Raw genomic sequence first — 16,122 nt, 5'->3', positions numbered from 1 at the left:
TTCATGTCGGCAAAGAATACAAACAGTTTTCCTCCTTTTTCCCTTATTTCCTTCCCTATTATTGTTTTTAATATATATATATATTGCGTCCATTGTTCCTCTTTTCTTCCTAAATCCCATCTGCGTATCGCTTAGCGTTTCTTTAGCTTCTAATTCTCTTTCCAGCTTTTTCCTCAGTATTTCCGCATATATTTTATATCCCGTGTCCATCAGCGTTATTCCTCTATAGTTTCCTACTTCTTCTTTCCTCGCTTTCTTATATATTGGTACTATTATTCCCTTCCTCCATTCTTCCGGATATCCTTCTCCGTTCCATATTCCGTTTAAGCATTTTGTCATATCTTTTAACCAGCCTTCCGTGCCATCCATCCACACTTCGTTTCCTATACCATCTTCTCCTGTCGCTTCTTTCTTTTTCATTTTTCTTATTACCTCTTTTACTTCTCTTACTTTAATGTCTTCACCTTTCTCAAACACTTTTCCTCTTTAACTTTCTTACCAAAACTCGTACTCACAGCCAAGACACGTCCACACTCTTCCACCGGCCTTCCTTCTCCTTTAAGCCTTCCTTCCTCCTCCGGTTTGAGAAATAAAGGTTTCCATTAAAAAAGTAAGGTTAACCTTGCAATGACTTTGGGGGGGAGGTCATTCGGACCCCATAAATATCCCATCATCTGAACATATCATTTCACGTAGAATTCAAACCTGCGATTAAAAATGAACGCTTCCATTTAAAAAGTAAGATTGACCTCGAAACGACTGGGGGTGAGGTGGGGGTCAATTGGACCCCACATATTTTATATGATTTGAACGTAGAATTTAATGTAGAATCCGAATCCGTGATAAACAGTAACGATTTCTATTTAAAGAAACCATTGACCTTGGAATGACCTTGACCCATCATCTTCAAGCTTAAATTTAAGGTCACCAAAATATGACCCTCTTGGTATTAAGCAACTTTTGTCTGAACTATTTTTCTGTACTATGCATAGAATTTGAAATATGGAGATCCATAGATTAAAATGACTCACCTTGTGTAACATTTAACATAATTGGATAGATGATAAATTAATAAGAAAATTGAAAATAATTATCTAGGATGACTTCGAAATACACTTTTGAAGCAGTTGATCGTTTCCTCTAAGATTTGAACCGGTATAGGTAGAATGAAGCAAAATTAAGAAAAATGGAAACTTTACAGTATGATATCTCAGCAAAGAAAAAGATGTCTGTGCAAATTCAACGCCATCTGAAAGTTTAAGACTTGTACTTTAAACTGCTCTGTGTAGTTTTTTAGGTATACTAAAACTTGAAAGGTCACATAACCTTTGCTGTCGGGACATGTGATCATTCATCGCGAATAGGTATTTTCGGATTTGTCTATTTCTTTCAGATCATCGTTTAGTTGTTGTTTTTATTTTTATTTATCAATTTTTTAATATATTATGTGATCGTTTCAGTACTCATGATCTTAGGCCCAACTTGATGATGACGCCTGGAAAGGTGTAAACGTTGGAAAGGGATCTGTCTGTTGGAAGATCGGTTGTCTCGACAGGGGGAGAGCGATAATGGTGGAATTGTCTCTGCTAGTCGATTTCACATTTTTATGATGCACACTGTCATTTGATTTCGTTTTGTGTGAGGTACTGTACCGTTATGGAAGAAATGGATGAAGATGTGGAGAGTGAATGCGCACTAATTTCGCACTCTTCCTAAGTACAAGGGAGAGAGAGAGATGAAGACTGAGAGAGAAATAAGAGAAATGAAGAGAAAAGAGGAAACGCAAAGTACCAGAGGTCAGTCGACGAGGCGTTACGCCATAATCTTGGATCCGCCGAACAACTAAAAGTTTTGCCCACTTGCGAGCGTACGTTCGAATCGCGAAAAGTAACAACAGTAGTGCCAGCGGTCTGGGAGGCCGCTCGAAAATGAGGAGCAAACTCGGTCCATGGTAAGCGCGATAACTCTAGCGGGAGTGGGTATTAACAAGCCAATATGATATTATACCACTTCTAGCTTAGTGTGCACGCCGTCACCTGTCAGCAACAAATCATCGATCTGCAGAAACCACCAGACGGTTAGTATATCTCTCTCCTTTGTACGTGTTTGGGTGATTATCCGAATGTGTAAGAAAACGAGCAGTCGTGATGACTAACATGTAATTTTCGGACTCTAGCAATACGTGATTGATACGAGTCGTTGCAACGGAGCAGTATTACGCGTTGCCAGACACGCTAGCTATTCGCCTTGTTGAAGCACCGCCATTTTTGCACTTACGCGTCGAACTGTGTATTGGGCTGAAATCATTAGCCATTCGGCCAACAGTAAATTGCGAACTATGTGATTGTGCATCTCTGTTATCGGGGTTTGAGTTACGTCATTGTCAGGGTAATAGGTACGTGCGTGCACGCGTGTGTATATATGTGTATTCTAACTAATATCGGTTACAAGTGTTTAGTTAATTGACAATGTCTTAATCCAAGATTTCATAAAATGCATTTCACCGTATAAGTAGCGGCAAAGAGCACTTCGATCTCGCAGATAATCTTAAGTTTGAAAACTCTTCATCGAAAAAAGTATTTTGCTAGTAAGTGCAATAATCATCAATCAAGGATTTATTTCAAAGAGCAATAGAACCGCTTTATAATGAATTGTTGAAAGTCAGAAAATTCGGTTTTACATTAAACTTACCAATCTTAAAGTTAGAGAATCCATTGCATATAATAAAAAATTATGGAAAATAGCAAAAAATTATGAATACGTTTAGAAATTATTCCATAAAATTTACAAAATTGAACTGAGTACTTGAAATATATTTTATTCTATGAAATATTTTTCTGAAATATTTTTTCGTAAATTCAAGATGTCTTCTTCAAAATATCACACTAAAAAAAGTACGTAAGAGTATGATTTGGTGAATTTGAATAAAATTTGCATCCATTTTTTATTATCTTAAAAATTCCATTGCGTAATAAAGGTTTTATGTTTCTTCTACATTACAAAAAAGAGAAAAAGTGGCGTATTTTTTATCAAATTCCTTCAGAAGTTGGTTAGATCGATCTGGAATTACTTCAATGACATTATGTTCAACAAGTCTTATAATTGATAAGTCGAATAAATTATTAATATATTTCAAACGTAAAAATTAATACTTTATTAACAATTAATATTTTAGTTGGACACTTTATATATATATATATATATGTATATATAAATGTACATTATTGCAATGAAATGTTTCTGCAGTCTTTCATTTACTAGTATTACAATTTAATAATGTATGAATGCTGAATTTTGTCATATCATGATTAATGGAATATAAGTTTTGAAATGGTTTGAATTCGATTTTTGATTATATATCATATTTACATTTTCATAATAAGTATGGTTTCATTTACTGTATAGTTATCTGAAATAATTTGCAAGAAATTAATTATTGTTCTAGGTTACTTCACTGACTATGGAGATCAGAATGAAGTATAAATATACAATGTCAATTTCCTTAGAAACAATGTGAATATTCTTCACTTTCTCTATTTTTTCCGAAAGAATGTTGAGTTTCATTAACTTTTTTCGAGCTTTTTAAATTGTTATCTATAATGGAATTATTTTGTTGCTCTTCGCTTGAACATGTAAAAAATGAAAAAGATTGCGTAACAGCTGGTAGAATCTCGCACCGGTGCAAAATATTACCATCACTTTGTTCATTATCAATATCATTACTTGATGTTTCAGTTCGATTTCGGTACTTGGCCTGTCTTATTGCAGTCAATCTTCCTCTAGCTTCTTCTAATTCTTTTTCGATTCGAAGAACTTCCGATCTTGCGTTTATTTCTTGTGCGATGCCACCTACAATACGCCGATTTAATATAAGAGATTTTTCTTCTTCGTTTTGTATAGCTTGTTGAGCAGCACGAACTAAATTATCAGTTGCTCTTTTAACCGCATTTCCAGCAGCTTGTAATCGTTTAGTGTTTTCACTTTCTGGATCAGCTTTTACTTTACACGCTACAAGAAGCTGAGCTGTACTACTGGCCACTTGTTTCGCACTTGAAATTAACTTTTCTTCACTGCTAAAACTTTGAATCAAAGCATTAGCTGATTCAACCAAGCTATGAGTAGCAGCTGCAACCATTCTTGCCGCAGAAATTAATCCTTCGGACCATTGTCCATCATCGGAACTTGTTAGTAGGGTTTGCGAAACTTTACCAGCAGATATCAATTCTCGTTGCGCAGCGCTTGCTGCTTTTATCAAAGCTGACGTCGCAGCTGCTATTGATTTAGCAGCTTCTAAAATCATTTCATCAAAATTCATTTCTTCTTTAGTTTCCTAAAAAAAAAAAGAGATCATTAGTGATAGCCATTGATACACAAACGCACACACGCACACACGCGCGCGCGCGACATAAGATTGCTTGTAAGTAATAACACAATTTATAAAAATAAAATTATTCATTATGCGGTAAAACAATATAAAATAAAATAAATAATAGGGATTTATTATAATTTTGTATTACATGTAAATTGGTACCTATCAAATCATCCAATACATCGGGTCAGATTATGAATGTCATTGTCCAATGGTATAACGTTCAAATAACAATATCTGATATTTTTTACAATCAAAAAGAGGAGATTAACTTATTATTACCCAAATTAAATCTAGGCCTATGAAAAGTATTTTCAAATCGTAAATTTTTTTTGGTTAAAATAATACTACAATTCAGAATAAATAAATCAGACACTTTTATCTAATAAATCTATCTACTCTAATCACTACTTATACCTTCTTCAGATTTAGAATACTAAGCAAAACTATTTTGAGCGATTACCGTGAATAGCTCTTTATAATTTATTTATTGTCCTTTTAAGTTTCTATTTTGATTAATAAAAATGAAAGAGGAAAAGTATTTCATCTCAGACTAAGATTTAATTACTGAATAAAAATCAAACAGATATAATATTTTTACTTTTATTGTATAAAAGTAAACACAATAAGTATTTTTATTATATATATATATATAAATTTATTCAACTAAATGTTACATCTTATTTTTTTTTTTTTTACACAGCACATTTCATTTCTCTACTGTGTGACGCGCCTTGCCTCCCTTTGCCTGTGTTTTGTGTGATTATGTTGTATGTGTGTATGATTGAGTTTTAGTTCGTGTAAGTGTCTTTTGTATTTCCTTCTCATCTTCTTTTCCATTTGCCTTCCTTTTTTCGTCTTCTTCTCACTCTTTCATTCCGTCTTCTATCCCATCCTCTTTCTTTCTCTCTCCCTCCTATACTTACCTCCTCTCTTTCTGTATGTCCTCCCATTTATAATCATCCTTCTGTTTTCTACCACGATGTCCATTACTACTCCTACTTCCTGGCAAGCACTGAGGACCTTCTTTGCTGCCCTTACCATTTCGTCCCTCTCTTTTCTTTCTTCAAAGGACAGCCACTCATCTAAGCTCATTTTTCCTTCTCTATATATTTCTCTTTCCAGGTCCCATATCTTGTCTCTGTCTTCTCTGCTATTAAACTCAACTTTCAGCCTTTCTCCCTATTCCTTTACGTGATTCACTTTCACTTTATGAACATTTTCAAACCATTCTTCTATTTTCACACCTTCCCATTTTGGTCCCTTTTTCACTACCAGTATTTTTTTCCACTCGTCCCATTCTTCTCCTGGTGATTCGTCACTCTCACTTTCCATTTTCCTTTTTTTTCTTTTGTTTTTCTCTTTTTTTCTCTCTACTTCCTCTTCTGCTCCTTTCTCATCTCTTTCTTTTCTGCTTTCTTTTAGGTTTTCCTCAATTGTTCTTAGTCTTATTTCCTGGTTCCTAGCCTCTCTTTCCAACTCTTTTACCTTATTTTCCACATCACTTCTTTTTCTTCTTTCTATTTCCATCCATTCTTCCAGGTCTTCTTTCTCTACTCTTCTGTCTCTTTCTATCTTCGTTATTTTCCTTTCAATTTCATCCATTTTCGTTAATCTTTTCTTTCGCCTTCTTTACTCTATGAATTTTCTTTTATTTCTTTTTTATCTAGCCGGACTTCTCACCTGTCCGTATTAAGGCTTTTAAACCTTTTCTGCGATCTCCTCCGCTCCCTCTGCTTTCACTTATGCTTACTACAATTCTCTCTTACCAATTTCTTTCTTCTCTCTTTTCACTTTTCTTTTTCTTTCTCTTTTTCTTCTTCTTTTCTTCTTCTTTTCCACTTTAGTTCCCTCATCCATGCTATTTTATCTTTGCTCCCAACTATTATTTCTTCCCACTTTTCTCCTTCTTTTCTTGTCATTTCGCATTTTTCTACTATGTGTTTCCAATCTTCCTCTTCTTTTTGGCACATTCTACATTTCTTATTTTCTTCTTTTTCCCAGTATCTACTCCCTCTTGTCTCGTTCCATAACCTAAACCTCTCTCTTATTTGTAGGCCTCTTATTTTCCCTTCATTTTGTATTTCTTTTAGTCTACACTTCTTCATTTCTTCCTTTATCCCCTTCCACTCTCTTATATATCTTGATTCTTCCAACTTATCTTCCATTTCTTTTTCTTTTTTTTTCTTCAATTCTTCTCTTACTTCATCCCAGAACTCTTCTCTTTCATCGTCTCCTTCTTCTCTCTCTCTGTATTTCTTACTTTCCCCTAGTCTTTCTTCTCTCTCTCCTTTTTTTTCATTTCTTTCTTCTCTTTTCCTTTCGTTTCTCTTCATTTCTCTCCATGCTTCTTTCTTTATTGTTCCATCCCTCTCTTCTTTAATTTTATTTTCATATCTCATCGTTCTCTCCATTGCTTTTTCTTTTATTTCTTTTCTTCCTGTTTCCCATTTTATCAGATAACTCGGTGTGTTTCTGTCCAAACCCAGTACCCATTTTATATATTTCATTTGTAGTCTTTCTATTTCCTCGTATCTTTTCCACCCCCGTATTTCTGCTCCGTACATTATCACGCTTTTCACTAACGCGTCAAATAACATCATCCTTAGCTTCCAATTTTCTTTAAATAATCTTTTTCCCAACCCCCATACTTTTCCTAGTCCCATATTTATTTTACCTTCTGTTTTCTTTATATGTCTCTTATTCCCATTGTTTTTGTTTATTATGTATCCCAGATAGTTATATTCTTTTACCATTTCAATTTTCTTTCCTATCCACTCAAAACTTTCTTTCTTTCCTCTTCCTCCTCCTTTCTTACATTTCATCATTTTTGACTTTTCTACGTTTAATTCCAGCCCTCTTTCCTCTAAGAATATCCTTAGTTTTTTCAGCATCTCTTTCATCCCATTTTCATTTTTTGCCATCATTACTATATCATCCGCGTATCCTATCGTCCAAATTTTCTTTCTTCCTATTACCACTCCTCCTTCTTGAATTTTACTCATTTTCTCTTCTAACTCCGCAAAGGCAAGATTAAATAGCGTGGTGCTCAGCGGGCACCCTTGCCTTACTCCCTTTTCTGTGTCAAATTCCCCTATTATCTCTCCTCTAATTTTTATTCTGCATCCTGTTTCCTTGTATATTTCTTCTATGCTTCTTCTGATCCTTTTATCTATTTCTTTTTCCTTCATTATTTCCCATATCTTCTTTCTTCTTATCCTGTCAAACGCTGCTTTCATATCAGCGAAGAAGACAAACAATTTCCCACCTTTTCCCTTATTTCTTTTCCTATTGCCGTTTTTAGTGCCCACGTATATTGCATCTGTTGTTCCTCTTTTTAGTCTGAATCCCATTTGCGTATCGCTTAGTATTCCTTTTTCTTCTATCTCTCTATCTAGTCTTTTCCTTACTATTTCTGCATATATCTTATATCCTGTGTCCATCAGTGTTATACCCCTATAATTGCTTACTTCTTCTTTTTTTCCTCTCTTGTATACTGGTATTATTATTCCCTTTGTCCATTCCTTCGGGTATCCTTCTCCGTTCCATACTCTATTTAGACATTTTGTCAGATCATTTATTAGGCTTTCCGTCCCAGCCATCCACGCTTCATTTGCAATCCCATCTTCTCCTGTTGCTTTTTTCTTTTTCATTCTCTTTATCACCTCTACTACCTCTTTTACTTTTATTTCCCCTCTTTCTTCTTTTTCCCCTCTTTCCCATTCTTCTCTTTCTTCTATTTTATTGTAGTCCTTTTCTTTTTCTCCCAGCTGCTTCTTGAAGTGTTTTAGCCATTCCTCATTGCTTATTTTTTCGTCTATTTTTGCTCTTTTTTTCTTTCCTCCGCCCACTTTTTCCTAAAATTTCCTTCTCGTTCTATCTTTGCTTATTTCCTCCGCCACTTTCCTTCCTTCCTCTTCTTTTGCCTTTCTTATTTCCTCTCTGTTTTCCCTCTTTGCTTCCAGGTATCTGCTTCTATCCCCAATTCCTTTTCTTAGTTCTTTCAGAGCATTCATTACCTTGTCTCTTTTTACCTTGCATTCTTCTCTCCACCAGCTTTTTCTTGTTCCTTTTTTACTTCTTATTTTCTTTTTTGTTATAGCGTTCTGTACTCTAATTTTTATCTCTTCCCATTTTTCGTTCCTTCTACTGCTCCTATCCATCTGTGATACTCTTTTATTCCTTCTTCGCTCCAGTCTTCTCTTAACCTTTCTTTTTCTCTGTTTTCTTCTTCTTCAACCCTGTTTTCTAGCTCCACTTCTACTGGTAGGTGATCCGATTTGATTCTCTCTCCCATTTGCATTTTCTTCACTCTCTCTTCCCCTCCTATATTTCCTATTATGTAGTCAATCGTCGACATCCCTCTCGCTCCTATATATGTAATTTTTCCCTCTTCATCTCCCTCTTTTTTCCCATTCATAATCACTAATCCCGTCTCTCCTAGCCATTTCACCATCTCTTCCCCTTCTGCGTTTATCGTACCATCCTTTGTATTTATTTCTTCTGTCTGTCCTTCGCTATCTCATTCTCTTCCTTCGCCTCCTGTTCTAGCGTTAAAGTCTCCTCCTATTATTAATATTTTTCCTCTATTTTCCTCTATTTCTTCGGTTAGGTACTCATAATTTTCTTTTTTCTTATGCTGCATGTAGACTGATGCAACCGTGCATTTCTCTCTCTCTATCTCTATTTCCCCTACAATGACTTCTTCTGTCCTTTCTTTCTTCCATTTTACCTTTATTCTCCCTTGTCTTTCTCTAACTGCCATCAGTCCACCCCCTATCTCCCTACCCCTCTTTCCTTTCCTTCTCGAGTCCCTCCATTCAATGTTATACTCATGCAAATTTCTTCCTATTCCTATTTCTGCTTCTTCTCTTTTCACCCATGTTTCCATAAGTTCTACTATATCAAAATTTCTGATGTATTTCCAGTCTTCTTCTTCCAAGCTCTTTATTCCCACCACATTCCAGAATAACATTTTTACTGTTTTTCTTCCCTTCACCTCTTCTCTCTTCTCTCCTCTCTCACATTTATTTCCGAAACCCTTCCATTCCTTTCTTTGTCATTCTTTCTTCTCTCTCATTCCACCTCCACTCTTCCTCCCCTGCTCTTAACCCGTTGTGCCATATTTTAACTTCCTTGCCCTTATTTTTCAATTCTCTTGCTTTTCTTCTTACCTCCTCTCTTATTTTCCTCTGTTTCCACGTCCAGTCGTGATCTATATATATTTTTTTCTCCCCTAGTTTACTTTTTTTCTTCATTATTCCCTCCTTTTGTTCCCATGAGGCACACTTTATTTGCCACATCCTCTTCCTTCTATACTCTATCCCTTCCTGTCTCTGTTTTATTTCTGGTCCTCCTATACTCCTTAGGCTTATTATTTCCCCCTTAATTCCCATTCTGTCCTTTAACCATTCCTCTGCATCTCCTTTTTTTTCCCATTTCAATTCTCTCTCCAGATCCGTTACAATTATATTATTTACCCTACTTTCTCTATCCATCCTCTCCTTCATGTGATCCATTTCATCCCTATTATCTACTCCTTTTTCTTCTGCCCTTGTCTCTCTTCCTTCCACGCATTTTTTTATCTTATTCACCTCCTCTTCCAATCCAGTCATTCTTTCTTCCCACTTCTCTTATCTTCTTTTTTCTTCTCTTTTCTCTTTTTTCCTTTCCTCTCTATCTTTCTCTAATTCTTCTCTAAGATTTTCTAACCCTCTCTCCCATTTTGCTTCTCTTTTTTTCTCCGCCTCTTCCATTCGCCTCATCATTTCATTTAGCAGTTCCTCTCTTTCTCTCTTCCCCGCTCTTCTCAGTTCTCTCATTTCTGCTAGTACTCTTTCAATTGCGTTATCTTCTCCTTTACTCTCACCCACCCCTATCAATGTTCTGTCCATTTCATTTCCTTCATCCCCATCTATTTCACTCCCCTCGCTTTCACTTTTGTACCTTTTCATCTGCCTCACTTCTTCCTTGTTTCCTCCCCTCAGGCCCTCTTCGCTCTCTCTACCTCTCACCCCCTTTGCCTTCCTCTTATCCCCTCTACCGTCCCTCTCTTTCGCTGTTCCTGGCGTTGTAAACATCTCGTTCCTGTTTCCTATTCAAATTCCCCAACTTGCTCCCGCCTTAACTCTCTCTCTTATTCCCTTTGTCTTCGCCTTTATACCCCTCTCCTACGCTCCTCTTTTCCCGCCTTCTGTCTTATCTAGCCTAACCTATCCTTTCTCCCTTTATTTTTTTCTCACCTTACTTCCTTCGCCCTTTGTTTCCCTCTCTTTTTCTCTTCTCCAAACCCCTTTCCACTCCTCCTGTACATTTTCTCCACTTTTCCCTTCACTTCCCGCTCTCCTTCTCTCCAAATTGAGTTATACTCAGCACTCACACAAGACACGTCCACACTCATCCAAGTCTCAATATAACCTCCAGTATTTTTATTATATAAAAAGATATATACATTAAATATATATAAATTATTATACAATATATAAATTTAAATTTATTAATGTACAGGCCGTAAACTTTAAACTTAAAATTAAACCTGGCCAAAATTGGATACATTCAAGATGATTATGCGAAGCCTTAAACTGAAAAATGGTGATTTTTTTATCTTATTATGACGCACTGAGTGTAGAGGCTAAAAAATGATCTTCGTAACAAAATTTCTTTATATTTTGTAATGGACTTTTTTTGGTCTAAGTGAGCTCACAAATTTACTATGAGGTATTTTTTATTACAATAAGACTAATTATGCGAAAGTACTACGGAAGCTTAATCGGTAATTCAGTATCACTCTAGCAGTACCCAATATACAGAAGAGTCATTTATTTACTCCTATACCATAAATAAAGCTATTGATAAAACCAATCTTAAATTCAAATGATGAAATCAAATTACGTAATTTATTAAATGTATGATTATTGTATGTGAATAGGAAACTTCATATACTTTTAGTAACAGTAGAGTTGTTGAATTCTATTTAAAATAGATGTGGTCTTGTTGTTGAAAAGTGTATAAAGTAAATGTTATATTAAAGGAATAATGTAATATTAATATGTAATTAAAGTTAATGCAATGTTAATGCAAATTACCTTGCAAATGAAAGTTAAGCTTGAGTAAAATATAATATTCCTATGTAAAATTTGAAACTGAAACCTTTTCCGGTCTTAAAAAAGTATAGCATCCAAAATGGACAAGGTACTTTCAAGCTTTGGAAAATTGTTAGGAGCATTTCAAATTTCAGTTGATTCACGCTTATGCGTTCTCAATTGACTGTTACACATTCGGATTGTAAAATTATTAACGATTAATTGTTGTATATCGATTTTTGACAGTAAGACGTATACAGAAATGCATTTGGAGTTGTGATTTGGAACCCTCGTGACCAAATTGACTGTAAATATATTTTTGTTCGTTGAAATCATTAAAAAACAATGTTTTTACACAATAATCAACCATTATTGCAGGGTATGCATCATGCACCATATTTGGTTAAATCTTTTTGAGATTATTCGAATACAATCGATAACATAGGCGAAACCTTGCCTTGATCTAAGCCGATGATATTCAAATTAGTTATGTTTTGATCGCATTTACTTTCCAAGAAAACAATAAGCTTAAACCTGTTCCGACAATCTAAAAAGAAAGACAAATAACAAAACTAGAGAAAGTTGTACACCAAGTGGCGTAATCCTTTGCAAATAACTGAAGGGTCCCTTTCTTGATGATAATTCAAATTCTCTAAATAATGTAGTAGTGTCAAATGAAATATTATCAAACGATTTACATCTTCTTTAAAAGCCAAAAGACCCATCTCTTGATGTGATCTATTTTATCACAATCAGATGTCTTGATAATGTCTTTAATCATCAAAACCGAAGAAACCAGTATACCAAGCAGGCTAATTCTTTGGTAATCAGCCAAAGGGTGCGTCTCTTATTAACAATCAAATTTCTTCAAAACAACACAGCAGTGCTGTTTTGAATCATCTTGAAAATCTCTGTTAATCATGTGTGATAATCGTCCATGGACGAGAGTGGAGAGCTGACATACCATGGTACCTAGCCTCTGTCCCTGCTCCAGCATTTAGACGACGGTTCACGGGAAAAACCATGGCTCAAAAAAACCGTGAACAAAGCAGAAAGATTACCTATCGTGATAAATTGATAATCTGTTAATGTAGACTATTTTCTTCTTGTATCTTAGTGATTATTGGTTACAGTAAACAACATCGTTCATTTTCTGTATAATAATGTATAGCCCATCCCAGTTGCACTGAAGTTTGGGTGTTTTTCTTTTAGTTCTTCGGGGATTGAAAAACGTAAATTTTTGTCCATTCGAAAAATAACTATGCCTAGCGTTCTTATCATAGTAGTTTTTGTTCCGTTGAGAAAGTAATTTAATGTTGTGTCGAGCCCAATTGTGAATTTTATTTAATGTAGGGTTAGCTTGAGGACGTAGTTGATAGATGTTGTCGATTAAGTCGGAGTAGGAAGTGATGCACGTATCAAATCTAAGGCAATCTTAAATCGGCACCAGTGTACATCTCAGTTGGAGTGACTCCTGTTGTGAAATGTACGGCAGATCTATAAGCTAATAAGTTAAAGGAGACATAATGAACTTAATCTGTTTATTTATCTTGTATGAATTTGGATAAATATTCCAATAGTATTCTGTTTTCTCTTAACTTGACCGTTTTATTGTGGATGTAAAGGTGTTGTTCTAGTTTCCTGAATTCCTAATACGTGTGCTAATTCTTTAATTAATTTAGAATCCAAATTACGACCTTGATCAGTATGGATTTCGAGAGAAACTCTATATCTACACACAATTTTTCAAACAAATATATCAACGATAGTTTTTGTTTTCATAGAAGAAAGGGAAAAAGCTTCTACCCACTTAGTAGAACAATCTGTCACTATTAAAATATCTATCTGAGCTCTATGAAAAGGTGATCCCACATTATAAATTCGCTTCAGATTGTGACGTTTATTCGAAGAAACTTTTTTTACAATACACGTTAAACAAGATTTGCATTAGTGTTCAACATTTTTCTTACAACATGCCCAATAGAATCGTTTTTTTAGATTAGGTCAAATCCATTTCCTGTATAAAAATTCATCATAAACAACAAGTGAATCCCATTGAAATAGATATACTCGTACTTTTGTAAATTCATCTTTAGAAAAGATATCCTGATATGATAATTTAATCCCACATTTTTTACTAGTCAAAATAACACGGAGAACTTTGTCTTATCGTTGTCGATCTTGCCATATAATTTTGGATGTTTGGTCAAAAACAATATATCCGACAGAGGCATTTGGAATATACTTAGATTCTATGTTAAAGCTATACTTACAAGAAGAATTTTAGCAAGGGCGTTGAGAAAGGCCATCTGTATTTCCATGAGAAGTACCTTTACGATGCAGAATTTTAAAGTTATATTGATCTAACTTTGTTATCCATCTATTAATTAACCGTCTAAGTTTTTAAATGAAAGGAGCTACGTTAATGCTGAATAATCAGTATGAATGAAAAATGGTTTACCATATAGATAATTGTGAAAATGGTGTATTGAATCTACAACAGCTAACAACACTCTGCGAGTAGCACAGTAATTTTTCTCAGCTTTTATCAAAACTCTGCTATAATAGGCAATCACTTTTTCTTCTCCATCCTGTACTTGAGATAGTATAGCCCCTATCCCATGATCAAACGCATCTGTATCTATAGTGAAAGAAAAATTTTCTAGTGGAAAAGCTAAAATGGGTGGTGTTGAGAGAATCTCTTTCAAACGTGAAAAAGAAATTTGACATTCCGAAGTACATTGAAATTGATATTGCTTTTCAGTTAATTTACGAGGTCTGTCCGGAAAGTATCGGGCCTACGTTTATATCTTCGCGCCATAGTGTTCGAGCGACCTCTACCGGACAGAAACGTCAACAGTAAAGCCTCACGAATCTATTGGTTACTTATTGATACCTGCCGGACGTATAGTTCATGCGCAGTGTGTCTTTGTTTACAGTACCTTTTTCCTGTTCGTCGGATTTTGATATTGTCAAAAATGACTGAAAAACAAGATCAACGAATTTGCATCAAATTTTGCTTTCAACTCGGAAAAACAAGTTCGGAAACTATTGAAATGATGCAAAAGGCCTTCGGAAGCGAGTGTATGAGCAAAACACGAATAAAAGAGTGGTATAAACGGTTCAAGGATAGTCGCACTTCTGTCGATAGTGATTCTCGTTCCGGTCGACCTTCGACGACAAAAACCGTAGATAATATTGATCGGGTGCGGCTTGCAATCAAACAAGATCATCGTATGACTGTGCGAGAACTAGAAGAAGACCTTGGGATACCAAAAACTATAATTTCAGAAATGTTAACCAAAAATTTAGGAATGAAACGCGTGTGTGCGAAATTCATCCCAAAATTGCTCACAGCAGAGCAGAAGAACATTCGCTTAGAAATCGCTCTGGACAATCTGGAAATGATCAATAATGATGATAATGCGCTTAGAAAAGCTATTACAGGTGATGAATCATGGGTTTATGGTTATGATCCTGAAACAAAACAACAATCTTCACGGTGGAAGCATTCTAAATCGCCAAGATCAAAAAAAGCACGTCAAAGTCGGAGCAATGTTAAGTCAATGATGATTGTTTTTTCGATTGTGAAGGTGTTGTACTTCACGAATATGCACGAACAGGTCAGACAATCAATAAAGAATACTACGTTCAAATTTTGAAACGTTTGCGTGATGCAGTAAGAAGAAAATGGCCGCACTTTTGGGAAAGTGGTGACTGGCTTCTCCATCACGATAATGCGCCAGCGCATTCATCCAATCTTGTGCAGCAGTTTTTGAGCAAACACAATATCACATTGCTTCGACAACCTCCATACAGTTCCAACATAGCCCCTTGTGACTTTTGGCTGTTTCCAAAACTAAAAAAACCACTCAAAGGACACCGATTCGATGACAAAACAACGGTTGAAAACAATGCGACGAGTGTACTTAAAGCTATCCCTAAAAGTGAGTTCCAGGACTGTTTTGAAAAGTGGAAACATCGATGGAACCGTGTTATTCTATCAAGTAGGGATTGCTTTGAAGGATGTCACCCAGGACAGCCCTCGTATATGCACAAATCCATTCCTTTAACTATTACAATCCGACTATTTGAACGCTATATATGAAATTATACATATGTGACAAAATGATTTCTAGAGCACAATATCAATGTCAGAGAAATATATTTGCAGCCTAACTATACGGGTGCTCTCTTCTAATTGACTCTTCTAAGCCTCGCTATTACTTCGCACGTTTTCTTTCTCTCTCTTTTTCTTTCACGCTTTCTCTCTCTGATTCACACGTTTTTAATCGCTGCCTTAGTCCTAAGTAAACACGCTGACTGCAGCATGCTGTTACAGCATACTGCTGTAGCATGCTATAGCAGCGCGCTCGGTCTTTCCTACTCGTTCTCGCCGAGGTGTGCACACATGTGCTGCTGATCATAGATTCTTATTGCTATGCACTTGGCCTTGGCGTAACTCAAGTGAAGCTCTTGCAGGCGAAATCTACATTGATGCATACATACATAAAAATGGTCCGTCACATAACATTACTCCTTAAATGGTTTTTTTTCCTCAATTTGATCTATGAATGGCTTTGAACCTGACGTTTCATGGTCCGAGATTCGGATTCAGTGACCTTTAAAACGTATGAAAATAATTGCCTGATTTCACAAAGGCATACTTTT

The 16,122-nt window shown here is 35.5% G+C and overlaps 1 protein-coding gene across 3 annotated transcripts in view; it reads right to left on the bottom strand.

Annotated features, from left to right (window-relative positions):
- Nucleotides 1-16,122, bottom strand: part of LOC131672448 (talin-2) — an 870,100-nt gene that overhangs the window by 68,309 nt on the left and 785,669 nt on the right. For 2 of the 3 annotated variants that reach the window (XM_058949672.1, XM_058949665.1), the window contains exon 15: nucleotides 3,192-4,330. The exons of the other annotated variant lie outside the window; for it this stretch is intronic. In XM_058949672.1, the coding sequence (XP_058805655.1) occupies nucleotides 3,503-4,330 (828 nt within the window). In that variant the 3' untranslated portion in view covers nucleotides 3,192-3,502. Of the gene's footprint in view, nucleotides 1-3,191; nucleotides 4,331-16,122 lie in introns of those variants that run through there. 3 annotated transcript variants of the gene reach the window in all.

Source organism: Phymastichus coffea, unplaced genomic scaffold (genome assembly GCF_024137745.1).
Source record: "Phymastichus coffea isolate CEN01 unplaced genomic scaffold, Cenicafe_Pcof_1.1 PCOF00011, whole genome shotgun sequence".
In the NCBI taxonomy this organism is placed as follows: domain Eukaryota; kingdom Metazoa; phylum Arthropoda; class Insecta; order Hymenoptera; family Eulophidae; genus Phymastichus; species Phymastichus coffea.
Note: the sequence above shows the minus strand (reverse complement) of the source record. Positions and strands in the feature narration are given on the sequence as shown.